The 17,592-nt window shown below is 50.6% G+C and overlaps 1 protein-coding gene across 4 annotated transcripts in view; it reads right to left on the reverse strand.

Annotated features, from left to right (window-relative positions):
* Positions 1–1,278: 1,278 nt before the first annotated feature.
* Positions 1,279–17,592, reverse strand: part of CDC42BPG (CDC42 binding protein kinase gamma) — a 55,705-nt gene continuing 39,391 nt past the window's right edge. The window contains exons 21-37 of one of the 4 annotated variants that reach the window (XM_083477905.1): positions 17,149–17,201; positions 16,178–16,279; positions 15,750–15,824; positions 15,068–15,173; positions 14,664–14,797; positions 14,047–14,186; positions 12,820–12,901; positions 10,540–10,756; positions 10,262–10,324; positions 8,371–8,958; positions 6,847–6,944; positions 5,869–5,953; positions 4,685–4,805; positions 3,481–3,598; positions 2,700–2,832; positions 2,459–2,544; positions 1,279–1,994 (exon numbers count right to left, since the gene is read on the reverse strand). In XM_083477905.1, coding sequence (XP_083334031.1) covers positions 1,938–1,994; positions 2,459–2,544; positions 2,700–2,832; positions 3,481–3,598; positions 4,685–4,805; positions 5,869–5,953; positions 6,847–6,944; positions 8,371–8,958; positions 10,262–10,324; positions 10,540–10,756; positions 12,820–12,901; positions 14,047–14,186; positions 14,664–14,797; positions 15,068–15,173; positions 15,750–15,824; positions 16,178–16,279; positions 17,149–17,201 — 2,258 coding nt within the window. In that variant the 3' untranslated portion in view covers positions 1,279–1,937. Of the gene's footprint in view, positions 1,998–2,458; positions 2,545–2,699; positions 2,833–3,480; positions 3,599–4,684; positions 4,806–5,868; positions 5,954–6,846; positions 6,945–8,370; positions 8,959–10,261; positions 10,325–10,539; positions 10,757–12,819; positions 12,902–14,046; positions 14,187–14,663; positions 14,798–15,067; positions 15,174–15,749; positions 15,825–16,177; positions 16,283–17,148; positions 17,202–17,592 lie in introns of all 4 variants that reach the window. The other 3 variants (XM_083477904.1, XM_083477903.1, XM_083477902.1) reach the window with 3 other exon arrangements.

The raw sequence follows: 17,592 nt of genomic DNA on the forward strand, positions 1-17,592 counted from the left end.
TACTTGAAAAACAGGAGGGCTCTTTTGCTTAAATCCTTCTTGTGGGTTTCCCACAGGTATGTGGTGGGAAACAGGATGCTGGCCTGATCCAGCAGACTCTTATCATCCCTACTTTTGCAGCTTAAGGGTAGGGGTGGGGTGCCTGGGCTCCCCCAGAGATGGGGCATGCAACTCCCCTCTTCCCCAGCCAGCTCAGCCAGTCATCAGGGTTCATGGGAGTTGGAATCCAAACAATGGCTGGAGGGGACACAGGCAGAGTGTGCCTTTCTGCTCCCCAGGATACAGAAATAGTAAGGGATACACACACACACACACCTGGTGCACCCATAAGGGGGATGATCCAAGGGGATGGAGCAACTCACCTGTGAAGAAAGGTTTGCAGCACTGGGGACTTTTGCGATAGAAGTTTATAAAATTATGTATGGCACAGATAAATATGTCCCTGCCCGTCTCGTAATGCTAGAAAATTGTGCCCATCCAGTGAAGCTGGAAGATTCAGGACAGACGAAAGAAAGTGGTCCTGCACACAGCGCATAGTTAAACTCTGGAACTGTGCCTCTCCACAGGAGGCAGGGATGGCAAACTTGGATGGCTGAAAAAAGAGGATTAGACAGGAGAGGACTTTTGATGGCTCCTAGCCTGTTCTGCCCTGCCTCCACAGTCAGAGGCAGCAATACTCCCACAGGAGGGGAGGGGGCTGTTGTGTTTGAATCCTGTTTCCCACGGGCATCTGGTTGGCCACGGTGAGAACAAGATGCTGGCCCAGATGGACTACTGGCCTCATCCAGCAAGCTCTTAAAAGGCTAAGCCAAGCCACAATACTTCTGCAAGTATTCGGCAAGCGTCAACAAGTGGGGAGCGGAGGAGAGACAGCGCCCATTTTGCTGCTCCTCATGTTCTTCTGCCATTGCCCCCCTGCTAATCAGAGGAGAGCCCTGGTTTGACTTCAGAGTCCCTGCAGAGCTGGTTGTGCTGGAGCTGGCCTTGCTACCAACGAGCTGCAAGCAAGGAACATACCTTGGTTCCAGCTTACGGTTGGGAGTGAAACAAACCACCAGCTGAGGTTTGCATGTTGTGCTAAGCCGAACCATGGCTTTAATTTGATTAGCGCACCACAGCAGCTCCAGTGAAGGTGAAAAAGGCACCCCCCTCTGTGCTTGTTCATACACGCTTCATGCCAACCAGACTGATGGAGGAGCAACGTGGCATCAAACCTTTTATCCCCTCCCCCCCTTTATCCAGTGACTCCCCACCCCTAAGAAAACCTGCCAGTGGCGCTGACTTTTTAACTCTTTAATGCATTTTCTTTCTGGCTGAGATTTTGCCATTCCCTGAGAGGGTCCCTCTGCTCCCTGCCAGGGCGCACATCTGGCAGGTTGGCCCTCAAAGGGCACCCGTTTGTCTTGCCACCACCACCACCCTGCTGCTGGCACGATGGTCTCAGGCTTTACTTAGAATATGGCTGAAAGTAGCGTAGATTTTGTAAAAAGCAAACTTTAGGGACTCTTTTAAAAATGTTTCCATCAAGGCTGGAGGGAGGCGGTTCTGGTTCCGTTGCTGCTTTTGCAGTGGGGGGCAGGGGGTTCAGGTGCATGTGGAGAAGAGAGAGCTGGTGGGGCAGTTGGGGGCAGGAGCAGAGGTGCTGAGGCAGCTGGGCGTGGCCGGCCGTGTTCCCTGAGATGTGGGGTGGGAGAAGTTCTTGCTGCATCCTCATGGAGGTTGGCTGACCCCCATTCCAGCCCCGGTCCACCTATGAAGGTTGAAGTGCTGCGATCCAGGCCGCTTCACAAGGGCTGGCAGTCTCCCGCTGCCTCTGGGCATCTGCCAGGCGGTGCTTTGCCCTTCGAGTCCAGACAGGGAGGCACATTTTGGTGGACAGAGTCAAGGGAGCCAGAGCCGTCCAAGGCAGGTCTGCAGCCGGGCAGTGATGCCTCCCATCATGTGGAACTGGTGCTTCCTGGGCACGGAGGGAGGCTCTGCGTTTTATCCAAGATCTGCTAGAAGAGGAGAAGGCACGTGGGTGGGGTGTGGGTGTGAAACAGCGGAGTGCGAAAGCCCTGCGTTTATAGGATGGGCATCCTATTAGCAAGGGCCTGTGTGGGTAGGGAGGGCCTTCACCCACTGCTGTCTGAACATTCGATTCCTGCACTGCAGCAGGGTGAACTAAATGAGCCTTTGTGTCCCTTCCAACAACAACGATTATTTATTTATTTATTTATTTATTTATTTATTCCCCGCCCATCTGGATGAGTTTCCCCAGCCACTCCAGGCGGCTCCCAATCAAGTGTTAAAAACAGTACAGCATTAAATATTAAAAACTTCCCTAAACAGGGCTCTATGGTTCTTGGGAGAAAAGAGGCAAGGATTGATGCAGAATAGGGATGGGAGAGGGGAATGCAAAAGGGCAGAACAGGAATCCAGGCCCCCGTTTCCTCCCTTTTGCACAGGGATGTCTTACCTCTGCCAGCGTGGCACTGCCCACGCCAAAGCTCGGAGCAGCAGCGGAGGAGTCATCAGACATGGAGCTGCCAGACTTGTGCTTTACTGCGGGGACAAGAGGGTGGGCAGCTCAGCTGAGGAATCGGCAGCTGCACCCCCCAAAAAACCCACTTGCTTAGGTGCCACTGGGCCACAGCAGAGCCCAGCCCCTGTGGCCCTGGATGAGGTCCCCACCTCCCCTTTGCCATGGCCCCTCTTACAGGAGGAGGAGAAGGAAGGACCAGCGGCTCCCGGGGTCCTGCTAGTGCCGCCTGCAGCTGAGGGACGCCGGGTCTCGGAGAGGCTGCTGCAGCGCATCCGGACTTGAGCCTCTCGCCTCTTCTCTTCCTGGGCCTGGAAACAAAGGCCGTGAAAGGATCATACTTGAGGGAGAAGGGAGGGTGTGTGGGGCGAATAAGCGCAAATGGGTTGGAGGACCCAAGGATGCTGGGACCTGTCGTTTTTAATGGAGAAGGACCAGATCTCAGTGCTGAAGAATGACAGAAGTTCATAAAACCACACCTGGCACGGAGAAAGCATATAGAGGAGAAATATTTCTCCCTCTCTCATAATGCTAAAACTCATATAGGCATCTCATGAAACTGAATGTTGGAAGAATCGGGACAAGAGAAAAGAAAGCGCAGAGTTAAACTGGAATTTGCTCCCGTCGGAGGCAGGGAGGGCCACCATCTTGGATGGCTTTAAAAGAGGATGGGACAAATTCTTGGAGGGCTATTGACAGCTACTAGCCACAAAGGCGCTGCTCTGCTGCCACAGTTGGAGGCAGCGATGCTTCTCAATAGAAGCCGCAGGAGGGAAAAGTTGCTGTTGTGTTTGAATCCTGTTTGCGAGTTTCCCACTGGTTGGCCTCAATGAGAACTGGATGCTGGTTTTAGATGAGCCATAGGCCTGATCCAGTAGGCCCTCCTTATGCCCTTAAAACCAGAGGCTGCCCTTTTGCAGCAAGGAAGCGTCTTCTGAGTCCGCCGCCACACAACTCACCACATGCAGGTCCTGCAGCTGGTGGTGCTTCTCGCCCGGCCCGACGTGGACCAGGTGGTTGAAGTTGCTGGGGCCGGAGATGAGTTTGGAGCGGAGGGTTGGGTCGCGCATCATCTCCCTGCAAGAGACGAGAAGGCTAGCAGGAGGGGGAGGGCTGTAGGGCTGGAAAAGGGCAACCCAAACCATCCAGGGGCAGAAGCAACTCTACTCAGGGAAAGGGCCACAGTTCAATCTCCTGCAGCACCTTCAGGCAGGGCTGGGAAAGACTCCTGCCTTAAATCCTGGAAAACTGCTGCCAGTCAGTGTCAACAGTACTGGGCTAGATGCACAAATGGCCTGACACGGCATAAGGTGGATTCCTAACCCAGTTCTTCATGCACTGCATAGTTACAACTATGGAACTCACTCCCACAGGAGGCAGCAATGTCCACCAACTTGGATTGGCCAGATTCATGGGGGAGGGTAAAGGCTATATTAAAAAATAAAATGGTTGTTTTAACTCTTCAAATGTCTTAAATTATGATTGCTCATTTTTCTTACTGCTAATTCATTGCCTTATCTCTTTTGTAAATGGCTTTGATGTTGTTGGGTTTTTTTACAATTAAGTGGTGCATAATATACTAGCCTCCATGGCTATCCTCTGCCTCCACAGTTGGAGGCGGTAATATTTCTGAATTCCAACTGCTGGAAAACACAGGAAAGGAGAGCTGCTCTTGGGTTCGGACCCTGCTTGTGGGTTTCCCACTTGGTTGGAACAGGATGCTGGACTAGACGGGCTCTTCTGATCTCTTACGCTCATTCCACAACACAGCAATGTTTTTAAAAGAAGCACATGCCAAAACCCACATGCCAAAAACACTGCGATAATTAAGCATAAAGCAGCTTTGTGAGACAATAAGACAAGCATTTTAAAGCCTGGCATAAAACAAAACCCTTTTAACAGATGAGAAAGAGCCCAAGAGCGTGGACTGTTGGATCTTTCGTTGGGAGTCTTCCACTTTGTTCTCATGTACAGGCCCCACATCCCCACTTGCCGCATGCCAAGGTCCCTGAAACAACCCCACCAACCTCACACACACGTGTCCTTCCAAGCGTCTCTGCCCTTGCAGCCAGCTTCTGAAATGTCTGCATGTCCTCTGAGCCCCGAACGCAATAGCAGCAGTGACAGAGACCCCACCGACAAGACGGCCACCATGCGCCTCACCTCCTCTGGTGTTGCCGCTCTTCCTCAGAGATCCGGAAGGAGAAGCGGCGCTTGTGCCTGGTCCTCACGAGGTGCCGCCGGCTGTTGTCCGTCGGCTGGGGGATTTCAAACTCATCCTGATCTGGAGGCGGTAGGGAGGAGAAATCAGTGGCTTCAAAGTTACAAGAAAGGAGATTCCGACGAAACATCAGGATGAACTTTCTGAGAGTAAGAGCTGTTTGACAGGGGAACAGACTCCCATGAGAGGTGGTGGACTCTCCTTCCTTGGAGGTTTCTAAGCAGAGGCTGAATGGCCGTCTGTCATGGATGCTTTAGCTGAGATTCCTGCATTGCAGAGGGCTGGACTAGATGCCTCTTGGGGTCCCATCCAACTCTACAATTCTATGGCTCTATGATACTTGAGGTGGTGGTGGTGGTGTCATACTGATGTACATTTTATGCTATGAGGCTCAGTTTGGTCAGAATTGAGTACACACTTGCAGGTAAGGTAAAGGTTAAGGGACCCCTGACCATTAGGTCCGGTCGTGACCGACTCTGGGGTTGCGGTGCTCATCTCGCTTTATTGGCCGAGGGAGCCGGCATACAGCTTCCGGGTCACGTGGCCAGCATGACTAAGCTGCTTCTGGCGAACCAGAGCAGCACAAGGAAACGCCGTTTACCTTCCTGCCGGAGCGGTACCTATTTATCTACTTGCACTTTGACGTGCTTTCAAACTGCTAAGTTGGCAGGAGCAGGGACCGAGCAATGGGAGCTCACCCTGTCGCGGGGATTCGAACCGCCAACCTTCTGATTGGCAAGTCCTAGGCTCCATTACACACTTACAGTTAACGCTAAATGCATTACTTCTGGTAAATGTGCCACCATAGCTGCTAGAGGGCTGTGAAAATTTGTGTCCCGGGCTTTTTAGACTTGTCTACCCATGTACTATCTGCAACCAAAGGGGCGCATTGGTTGCCAGATGTGAGATATATTGGTATTATTTTCAGTTCTCCCACCTCACAAAGTGGGATGCCCTGGAAAGTGTGAGGTGATAATTGCTTTCGGACAATGTCATATAACTTCCCTGCTAACACATCAGGACTGAAAAGTTGCCTGGAAGCAACATGAGCCCTGGGCCACCTTGGTGTGTGGGTGTGTGGGTGTGTGTTCCTCACCTATCCCCTTGCTCCCCTCCCCCCACTTACCAGCTGCCTTGTTTCTGAGGTACGTCAGGTGGACTTTCTCGCTGCCAAAAGTGCAAAGGGAGCCCTCAGGATTCAGTGCTCGTACCTGGGAACCAGAGAAAGGGACACTTTTCTGAAATATGAAATTTCCAGAGAAAAGGTTTTGTTCCAGATGGGGTACTTGCCAACCTTCCCTGGGGCAGAACCCCCTTCCCTGCAGCATGAGAAGGCAATTCTGCAAAGCTTAGGATGATGCTGAAAGCCTCCCCCCCCCCCACCGAGATGAAGCCCTTGATCCATACCAGCACACCCACCCACCAGAGGACCCTGGAGCTCATCAGTTATTCCTGACCAAAACAATCCTGTTTTTAGCACGCATATGCAAAATAGATAAGAGGACAGCTGCAACCCTGGGAGTAAGGCCCATGGATCTCAGTGCATCTTACTTCGGAGTAGACATGCATTGGGTCACACTGTTAAGTCGTTTGACTGGCCAGGTCAATTGATCCAAAGACCATCAATCAATTAAAAACACTTGCGAACAAAACATTAGTTTATCGTCGTCGTCATCATCACCCGCCTTGCACCCCAAGGACCCAGGGCAGGTTACAGTAATTAAAACCCAATATTAAATACAGTTCAAAACAATGTAAAATCACAGATATGAGTCCTAAAAATATGTATCTCAAGTGTCAAAGGCCGGGAGGAAAGCTGCGTCTTCAGCAGTGCCGAAAGCTGTATAATGAAGGTATGGAGGGAGGGAGTGCGGAGGGAGTCCCCCAGTTCAGGGGCTGCCACAGAGAAGGCCCTGTCCCAGGCTGCTGAGACGCCAAACCTCTGAGGGTGAAGGACCCCCTCCGCCAATCTCAGCCCCTGAGATTGGCTGTAAGGATGTGATAAACAGTTAAATGAAGTCAAGCGATTTGGGGAGTGGGGAGGGTAAACCCTACGGGTGAGGGATTAAGACCAAAAAACCTCCCAGAAGAAACCCCCACAAACCTTTTTCAGAGACACCGTCTGAATCCACTCAGCTTTCCTGACGTCAAACACATCAACTGCGTTCTCACTGAATACTGACAGGTACGGAGCATTGTAACCTGGGAGGGGGAAACAAGGACATGAAGACCAGATTGTCGGGCTGGGGTGCACATCTCCCCTCATTCATCCAGTGCTGCAGTCAGCACTACAAATATCTGGGCGCTTGGGGTGGGGCAGACACGTATGGACCCACAACCCTCTGGCTGCATCATTCAGCCTGGCAGATACAAGTACAGTACCTGTCTCTGGATTTGGGTTCAAGTCTTGCCTGGGTTGATGCACTCTTTATTTAATTTTAAAAACATTAACATTTCCACTGATTTCCTCCCCCCAAGAAAACACAGGTTGCACACCACAGCTAGAGATTATAATCTTGTATCTATTATAAGACAGAAACAAAAAACTCCAAAACCCAACACTACTGGTACACTCTTTATTAGTGGGTGGGACATTGACTGAGAGATGGAGCACCCACTTTACCTGCCAGAGACCCCCAGTGCCATCGCCGCTTCCAAGGATCAGGTCAATGGCAGGGGATGGGAAATGCCGGCTAGTCTGAGTGGACTGCACTGGGATAGATGGACCAATGGCCTGGCTTCTTCACTAAAGATTTGTCCACACTTATCTGTCCTCTGCTCTTTCTTATCTGCCCTTCGCTCTCTCCAGGCACACGCCTTAAAGTTCCATATCTGAGCAGCCTTCTTTTTTGCTCCAGAGCTTTTCTTGCAAAACCCCACTCTTTAAAGCTCAATCAGAGCAAACTGTAGTCTGCAGGAAACCCAAACTGACATTTGCTCCGATTAAGCACTAAAAGTGTAGTTTTTCAGAGTGAAAGCTCAGAAACAGAGCTTTTTTCCTAAAGTTTTTATTATGTCCCCCCCAACTTCCCACCCCTTTTCCATGGTGTTTCTGTTTCTCTGCCTCTGCTACACCCCGTCTTCTATCTCTTAAACCTTAACAAAGCTATTGTACCGTAATTTTCAATCCCTTCGGTTGTTCATAGTTCAAATCCTGCTCGTGTGTTTATAGGCATGGGGCTTTTAAGAGCAGACCAGTGCCTGGAAAGAGTGGGGCAAAAAACTAAGGGTGGGTAAGCCCTGAGAGTCTGTCTCTCTGCCAACCACCAGGCCTCCTCCCTCCGCTGCCACCTGGGGGGAGCCATTCCTTAGGCTGCCTCAGTGGGAAAGGCGGGGAAGCAGCAGACTCAATCCATCAGCTTTGCCAAATGCCCAGCTCCACCAGGCCCCTCTGACCTGAGCTGTGCCAGCTGGTCATTAGAAGAACAACTGTTTTTATTGGTGCCTGGGTTTGGTTTCCCTTCCTCTACCCTCCCTGTCCTTTTTCCTTGTGTGTCGTGTCCTTTTAGAACAAAAACCTCTTGGCAGGGACTATCTTTTTGGCTGCAGAGTGAGGAACATGAGTATAAACCACGAGTATATTCAAATAATCTAGACCCCCCCAACCCCAACCAAAAGGGGCACTTACAGCAATTGAGGGGAGGCGCGGGCCACATCAGCTCCTGGGGGCGGCTCCTGCGCCCCTGCCCATCCACGTAGAGGCCAAAGCCACTGAAGCAGAGGATCAGCTCGCTCAGGCTGACCTCTACGGCCTTCAGCGCTTCCATGTGGGTCACGGCGGCTGCCCGGCGGTCCTCGGGGTGGGGCAGGCTCACGGGGGGTCCCTCATTGAGCAGAGGGTAGAGGGAGAAGCTGGAGGGGCATCCGACGCACAGCCGGTCGCCCAGGATGTCCAAGCACTGAACGTAGCCGGGTGCCTGGATCTCCTTGATGCGCCGGTGGGGGGGCCGCGTGGCCGTCAGCTGGAAGCAGAGGACCTGCCGCTTGCAGGCCACGCAGAGGACTGGGGTGGTCCCGCGGCAGACGAGCCCCACAGCCACCGCCTGGCAGCCCTTGGCCTCCACCACTTTGGTCCCCATGGCCTCTGGGGTCTCCAGCTCCACCCAGGAGAAGATGCGGAGGCTGTGGTTCTTGCCGCAGAGGACGGAGAGCAGCTGGGCCTTGGGAGAGACCAGGAGCAGCTGCACCCGGCGGCAGTCCCCAACCTGAAGCACATCTGGAGTGGGGGGGGGAATTTGGGGCAGGGAAAGAAGAGGCACAACTCCATTACCAGCTAAGGACAGGAACTGTGAATTTGCAGAGGGAGGGGAGGAAATGGCAGGTGACCGGGGGTGGACACAGGCCAGAAGTGAACAGTAATTCCTCCTCCCCTAAATATGTTTACATCTTACATGGGGGTTTGAATCCAAGGGTTTTGCACAGATGCAAAAACACATTAAAAGGGAATCTTTTAATGTTTGATGCATTACAGTATTTTGATGTTTTGTTGGAAGCCGCCCAGAATGGCTGGGGAAGAAATAATAAATTTATTATTATTATTATTATTATTATTATTATTATTATTATTATACTCAAGTCTTTGGAACAGTACCACCACATGAGCATCCCAGGGCTCCCAGAAATGGCTCCCAGAGTGGGCCTTGTTTCCTAAGCAAGGCAGAGAACTTAAATCCTATTTTTGCGCCGGGTTTCCTCAGTGCAAAAAGCTTTTGAGCTCTCTGCCTCGCTTAGGAAACAAGGCCGTCTCTGTGCACTGGCTTGGGAGGTCCTTGGGTGCTCTTGCAAGATCTTGTGGGGCTGTCCAAGTTCCTGCAATCCCGCGGGAGCATCCCAGACCTGGAGAGAGTCTTGCTCCCCATTAAATTTGCTTGTGTTTAAGTCGTGCGATTTCAACCAGCCTGCCTTTGACTGCATGTGGTTGAAATTGCGCAAGTTAAATGCACATAAGACGCAACCATACTGTATTGGGTTTTTAAAAAAAAATTAAGGTGAGGAAAGCCGATAAGATATATAGATCGGTAAAAGGAGAATAGAAAACTGAAACTGTGACTGAGTAAAGTATAGAGGTGGAGTGATGACACAAGGTTTGTATCAGAGAGAAATCAGATCAGAGGCCATCAGCAAGCAAAAAATTAACTGGATGAGGGAAGGAGCAGTTTGGTGCAGTTGTAGACTAGGCAAGAGGGATATCAATCTTAATAGGTTAAACAGTCCCCCCCAAAGGATCCTGGGAACTGTGGTTTGTTTCAGAGTGCTGAGAGACCCCTATTCCCCTCACAGTGCTACAGTTTCCAGAGGAGTTTAAAACCTTTAGAGCAGGCTTCCTCAACCTCGGCCCTCCAGATGTTTTTGGCCTACAACTCCCATGATCCCTAGCTAGCAGGACCAGTGGTCAGGGATGATGGGAATTGTAGTCTTGAAACATCTGGAGGGCCAAGGTTGAGGAAGCCTGCTTTAGAGTCCCCAGGCACCCAAAATATTACAGCACTATGTAATTCGAAAGATAAACAATACTAAACCATTTGTCCGGAGGTGAATCAAAAACAGTCCGTCTTCTGTACCCAAAGCAATCCGCTCTCTGTCTGCAAAAGGGAACAGATGACATTAGAAGCACACTTCCTTCTCTCGGTTAGAGACTCAAAAATTCTGCCCTCAGGCAGATCAGGCATCTCATCGATAGGAGAGCTGAGAGCCCTGCCCAAGCCTTGCTCAGCCCCAATGGCGGAAGCTTAGGGTGCTTTGCCTCCAGCACCCTCTCCCTCCCTCCGAAAGCAGGCCTGCCCTCTTCCCTGCGTACCTATGATGGCTGCCGACAGGGCATGGGGGATGAAGGGCAGGGTGTTGTCGTAGGCCTCCTTGAGGATGTAGACGGTGCGGTCGTGGTGATGGTTCTCCCGCAGGATGCGGTGAAGCTCCGCCAGAACCTCCACCCACTTCCTCATCTCCCCTTCGCTGTCAGCCAGGAACAGCATCGAGCTGGTTGTGTGCGGGGAGCTCAGCTGAGAGGCCGTCACCTGAGGATGGAGGCACAGGTAAGTCGTTCCGGCCCCTGAGGGGCAATCCGAGCCAAGAGGAAACTCCAGGTCATCCAAAGGTTGCCAGGAAGAGGAGGAGGAGAAGCAAAGGGGAGCTGGCCTCAGGGGTACCCAGATGGAGGAATCCTTGCCTTGACTACATGGCTTTCAGGGTCCCCAGCTCCCTGCTAGGACCCAGATCTCTTCCTCCCCTGCTCTGCATCATGTTGCTAGTTGTATTGAGATTTTTACTTATTCTGTCTAGCTAAATATTGTAATATAAGATAATTAGAAGCTACTTGAAAGTATCCAATAGGCCTAGGATTAGAATAAGAATGTTGTATAGTAATATGGATTTAAGTCAATAAGAAAAGAGATGAAGATAGTAAATTGAAGGAGTAAATAGTAGTAGAAAGATGATTTTGGAGAACAGTTACGAGGTGATACAATGAAATTCAGTCAGGGGGGATTCGAGTAAGTCAGTTAATAATGGAATTTAAAAAGAACTTCAGAAGGAATATGTGTTTTTATTTTTGTTTTTTATTTCTTTCAGTGTTGTAATGTTGTTTCTTTTGTATGTTTTATATGTTATATCTGTTAAAACCAATAAAAAATTGATAAAAAATAAAAAAGAGATTTTTACTTATTCTGTTTTATAGCGCTGTGGGTTTTTTTATTGGGGGGGTGGGGTCAGTCTGGATGATGGCCTGTGTCCCTTTCGATTCTTGTGGTCCCCAGGGAGGGTTAGTAGGAAATGGAGGCGGTTGCTGAACAAGTCAGGCATCAGCAAGAAAGGAGATTCTGGCTAAACATCTGGGAAAAACTTTCTGACAGCAAGAGCTGTTCGGCAGTGGAACAGTTTCCCTCACAAGGTTGTGGACTCTGCTTCCTTGGAGGTTTTTAAGCAGAGGTTGGATGGCCATTTGTCTGGGATGCTTTAGCTGAGATCCCTGCATTGCAAGGGGGTTGGACTAGATGACTCTCAGGGGTCCCTTCCAACTCTACAATTCTGTGATTTTTGATAAGACAGTGGCCTTAGCTGGCCACTTAAGTGTCCTCATCAGCATCCCCAAAGAATGAGCAGGTTGCAAGAGATGCAGCCAAGTGATGCTGCCCTCCAAGCCTGTGCCTGGGTCTCCTCCACCCACCCAACCCATCTAGCTGCTAGAGAGGAGAACAACAGCCAGTGCGGTGAATGTGAGCCGAGCTGGAAAAGCAGGCTGGAAGCTGGAGACACAGAGACCTGCTTGCTCCGTGCTGGATCCAAAGCTGTGACTGAGGGAGAAGCAAGATCTGTTGGGGTGCTGACACCGTGAGCCCCTCCGTCCTATGCTCAGGTTGTAGAGATGTGTAAATAAAACCATATACCCTAAAGACACCACAATCTTCGCTGACCCTCATTTCAAGGAAACCAAGCCCTGGAACCGCGAAAGTCTCTCACCCCTCAGATTGTGGTCGTGCATAATATCACCCACCCTCTTTGTGGTCAGGTAAACTGGGGAGATCATTTCACCAAATTTATTCAGGGGACAGAAAAATTCTCTTGGGGTTTCTTAGGGGTGGGCTCCCTGTGCGTTGTAGCACAACCTCTCCCCCCCCCCCAAGATTTTGTTTGTTTCTTGCTGCTGCTGCTGCTGCTGCTGCTGTGAGGGTCAGGAGTAGCCATCGTATGGCAGTCCGGCCTCCATTCTGTATCCTCCCCAAGGCCCCGGATCTCATGTTATTCTAAAGGGAATCTCACCAGCCTGCTGCCTTCCAGATAATTTGGACTACAACTCTGATTGTCCCTAATGAGCACAACTCACTGTGGTGTCTGGGGTTGATGGGAGTTGTAGTACAGCACATCTGGAGGGCGCCAGGTTAGTAAAGGTTGTGTGAAAGGTGGCTGGGGCGAGGAGACTGGCAGAGAGGAATGGAAACTGCCACAAAAAACTTTTGTTGGAGAATATTCAGAAGAGAATGGCCTTTTTTTCTAGGGGAAAAGAGACACCTCAGAAATTTTATCTGAAAAATGTCTTCTGAGAAGTGGGGGCTCCTCTCTCCATTCCTCTCTTCTTCCTTACCCGGAATATGCAGGGCACGTCTTTGCTGCTGGCATGGATGACGTCTGCTGCCAGGACTGGAGCCACGGAGAACTGTTCATCCCTGTTGCCAAAAGAAAAACAGGAGCCTTAGAGACATCCCTCTCTCTCCTGAGTGGAGGCTGAAGGGGAGCCTTGTGTTATCTGCAGGACCACAACCACAGCAAGCTACCTCAGGGCAGCCATGGGGAACCCAGGGTCCTCCAGATGTTCTTGGACTACAGTTCCCATCAGCCACAACCAACATGGCCAACAGTCAGGTAAGATGGGAGTGCAACAACCTCTGGGGGGCCACAGCTCTCCTCGTCCCACCCCATCCTAGTGGATGAGATAATTTTGGCGATGGAGGTGGAATCCCCATTGCTCTCTCTTTCATTTTGGGCTATTTCCCTCACCCAGGTGACAAGGGAGAATTAAGGACTACCTAGGGCTGCCTCTGAAAATGGCAATTCCTGGGTTGAATTCTCCTAAAATTTGCATGGTGTGCTGGCACCAGCTAAGGTTCGTCTCCCCACCACACCCCCAATATCACCTGGCATCCTTGGTTATGACATTTGGCATGTCTAATTCTCCTCAGGGATTAGAGGAATGCCTGCATTTATTTATTTATTTTATTTCATTAAATGTATATACACTGTTTTTAAGAAAAGCCTTGAAGCAGTTTACAACGCAGACAGAGCAATAATATTCTCGGTAAGAAAAGTTAACAGCAATAATTTCAGACTTTCAAAAAGTTAAATCTTGCACCCACTTTCTAAACATCTTGTCTAAACAGCACTGTTTTTAGAAGGCGCTGAAAAGAGCACAGCGAGGATGCCTCCCTGACGTCAATCGGCAGGGAGTTCCAAAGTGCAGGTGCTGCCACACCAAAGGATTCACGTTCTTACAAATGGGGAAGGGGTCTTATTATGTGGCACCTGTAGCAGTGGCAGTTCTGCCAATCGAAGCAGAGGCCATTTGGGTGGAAAGCATGGAATTCTCGGCAGCACAACCCCGGCTGCGTATCCCACTGAAAACCAGTGGAATCAAAACAAACAAAAAGAAGCAGAAGGGGGGAATGGAACCGTTTGATCTTTCCTTGGGCACCCCTAGAGATAATGGGTGGTTTCCTTCTTCATTTAGGATTCCTGGAAAATACTAAGGCTCTGTCAGACCTCCACCCCACAGCCGCCCACAGCGCCACTTCCTGCGCAAGGTGTACCTGCTTACCTCATGTCTGTAACGTGCATGATGCTCACGTCGCATTGTGATGCCTTCCCCTCTGGCACATCAAACAGGAAGATCTTGAAATCGCTGACGATGGCGAAAGCCCTCTGCCAGCCTTTCTTTACCCCGGAAGGCTTGGGCACCTTTTGGGGAGCGAAGGTGGTACAATCAGAGAACATTATTTCAGCTGCAAGGAGTCTGTCCCATTCCCCTTCCAGCATCGTCTATACCAAGGGTGGCAAATCTTTTTTGACCACCATTGGCCAAATCACTGGGGGCAGCATGCCAGAAGGGTGTGTGGCCAAAAGCCTGGTCCGGTCACCCCACTATCTCGCAGGACCCACCCCCAGGCACCCAGCCCCTCCCACTCATCCAATGATCAATTTGATGGTCAGAAGGGGAGCAATTTTCATCCTCAAGGAGGCTGGGCTCCTGCAGTGTCTCCATTTTCCAGCATCCACTTCCATTTTCTCCCACTTTTCAACATTGCAGTCAACGTTGGGCTCTTGGTGTGTATTTGGCAGAATGTGCCCAATCAGATCCCTGAACCGGCGACAGCCACCCTGTCCACATGGACTGCTCCATGCTCTCTCAGACTCGGGGGAGACTCAACCTCTTACCGACAGGAACCCCTCAAATGCCGTCCCTGTTCCACTTGTTGGGTTGACCCCCAAGGTTTTCTGGAGCTGTTCAGGGGGTAGGGGGCAGATGGAGGCCCCTCCAGCACAGGATACGTGGCAGACGAAGTTACAGGCTGGGAAAACGGAGGAGGAAGCGTAAGTAGGCAGCCAACAGGCCCCACTGAGCCACTGCAATGATGTATGAATTTTATGAATTAAAGAAAAAATGAATCAACAGGACCCTACCCCCCACCTTGAACCCTCTCCTATTCTACAGCACCCAGGCTGGGTCACAACTCCTCAGGCAGGGAAGGGGTGTTTCACATCCCTACCTAGAGACCGAACCTGGGGACCTCCCCTGACCTGGACCCCCTTCTCACTCCACCTAACAAGATGCCACTCACCTTCGCAAGTCAAGCCCTGCCGGACCAGCCCCACCAGGAGGGATGTGCAACGCATACACTTGGTGGGTGTGGAAAAGCTGTGGGTTTTGAAGCTGTGCGATTTGGGCTGGGGAAATGGAGCAGAGAAGGGGGCGCAGGAAGGATTAGACATATTATTTAGCTCCAGGCAACTTTCAATCTTTTTAAAAGCACATCGACACACATACACATCCCCTCCTTAAAAGTGCAGGGACCAGAGCAAACAGGTTTCTTTTGGGTTTTTATTCCAAAGATAGATCAGCCTACAGTGGACCCTCGGCTTACGTTACCCTTGGGCAACATAAACTTCGGGTTATGAAAGCAGCAAACCCAGAAGTATTTTTCTGGGTCTCTATGCGCCGCACACATGCGCAGAAGCACTAAACCACGCCATGCACAGAAGCGGTCCTCCAGTTGCGAATTCCTCGGGATGTGGCCAGACCCCCAGAATGGATCCTGTTCACAACCGGAGGTACCACTGTATTAAAGCTATTCAACTTAACGAACAAAAGGCCTTTCCCTCCCCACTAAGCACCCTCCTGCTACACCATCCAGAGCTCAGTTTGGAAAGGCCTGGGGAGGAAAAAGGGCAGCCCCCTCAGAAGCGGGGTTCAGTCCAGAAACAAGGGAGGGAAATATATTTAGGCCAAGTGCTTGTCACTACCTTCAAGGATCCAGAACTGTTACTGCTCTCTGAAGAACCCGCAATGGACTGGGTGGAAGACATTGAATGTGGTACCTTTGGAGAGAGGGGAGAAGAGGAAACAGTAGGGAGAGATCATCACGCCTCTGTCTTTGAAGGTCTCCTGGCTCATTCAAACCTCCCAACACCCATCTCCTCACCACTGTCAGCACAATGCGTAACACTCAAACCTGTGCATAGCCAAGTGGAAGATTCAGGACAGACAAAATACAGTCCTTCTTCATGAAGCACATCGTTAAACTGTGGAACTTACTCCCGCAGGAGTCAGGGGTGGCCACCGACTCCTTCATGAATTTGTCTAATCAGTTCTTAAAGCCACCCAAGAGGAAAATGGCAGCCTCGCCACTCCAGAGCTGGCCTGTTTTGGGATGGCCAAAAGGGCTACTCACGCTGGACCGCAGGCTCCTCCGCCCTTCAGGGTGTAGCTGGACCTCTTCGGTGGCCTTCCGAGCCTCCTGGGAATCTGGGGCACCCCCAAAAACGATAGCATCCTTCTGGCAAAGAGGGTAACACAGGTAGCAGAGCGTTTAACTGGACACAATTCAGATTTTTGCTAACACACAAACCTCCCCAGAAGCCCTAAGGACATAAGAGCAGCTCTGCTGGGCCCGGCCAACGTTCCACCTTGTTCTCACAGTGGAAAACCAGCTCCTCTTTATGGAATGTAAGACCATCCATGGCTACTAAGCACAACGGCTATACTTTGCCACCACGGTCAGAGGCAGCAAAAACTTTGTCATGGCCAATTGCTGGGAATCACAAGTGGGGAGAGTTGCTCTTGTGCTTGAATCCTGCTTGCGGGTTTCCCACAGGCATCTATGTATATCTGGCTGGCCACTGAGAGAACAGGATGCTGCAGGATACAGAACTCTTGGACCGATCCAGCAGGCAGGCTCTTCCTGCCTTCTTATGAAGGAGTACAATTCGAATTCCACTTCTCTTCTGAGCCCAGAGATCCGGCCTCTTGGTTTCTCCAACTGACATCAGATACAAGTATAGCTCACAACTTATGTGTATTAAACTTGTGTGCATTTTTTAAAAATAAAAAAGGGGGTGGAAAGGGAGCGGGTGTCTGGAGAAAAAAGACTTTGGCAATCCCACCTGCCATTTATTGGTTTTTTTAAAACCACAAATGCAAAAACCATTAAACACTTAGCCAGCAGTGCATCTAATGGTGTTTGCTTTATCCATTGTCTCTAGACGTAGACATTCAACATTCAAACATATTATTTAATGAAACCCTTCCACTGAGAATTTGTGGTTTGGGCTTTATGAGCGATCCCCAGAACGTTTATCCCCTGCATAAACTGAGAGTCACCTTTTATACAGAAGACTATATTTGTTTCACAAAAAGACTTACGCTGGCACTTCGGAAGGAGAGGAACGGAATCAGAGGTCCTTGGTGTTTGGTGCCTGTCAGGAGAGAAGAGAAAGGACACACTCTGGGAATGGGCCCTGTTCTTAACCACAGTTGTCACTGGCTGGCACAGGAACCTGAGTCCATCTAGCTCAATACTGTCTACACTGACTGGCAGCAGCGGCTCTCCAGGGTCTCAGGCTAGGAGATGGTGGAGACTGAACCTGCGGCCTCTTGCAGGCAAGGAAGATGCTCTACCCCCCCTCCAAGCAAGGGTGTTCCACTAAAAGGGAAGCAAGGTCCCAGCTCTCATGGATCTGAATAAAGGCCTGGTTTGAACAGAAACATGGCTCCATCTAGCCCAGTGTTGTCTGCACAAAGTGGCAGCAGCATCTCCCAGATCTACCTGGAGATGTTGGGGATTGACCCTGGGACCTTTGAATGCCA

Source organism: Podarcis liolepis, assembly GCF_965112155.1.
Source record: "Podarcis liolepis genome assembly, chromosome: 15".
In the NCBI taxonomy this organism is placed as follows: domain Eukaryota; kingdom Metazoa; phylum Chordata; class Lepidosauria; order Squamata; family Lacertidae; genus Podarcis; species Podarcis liolepis.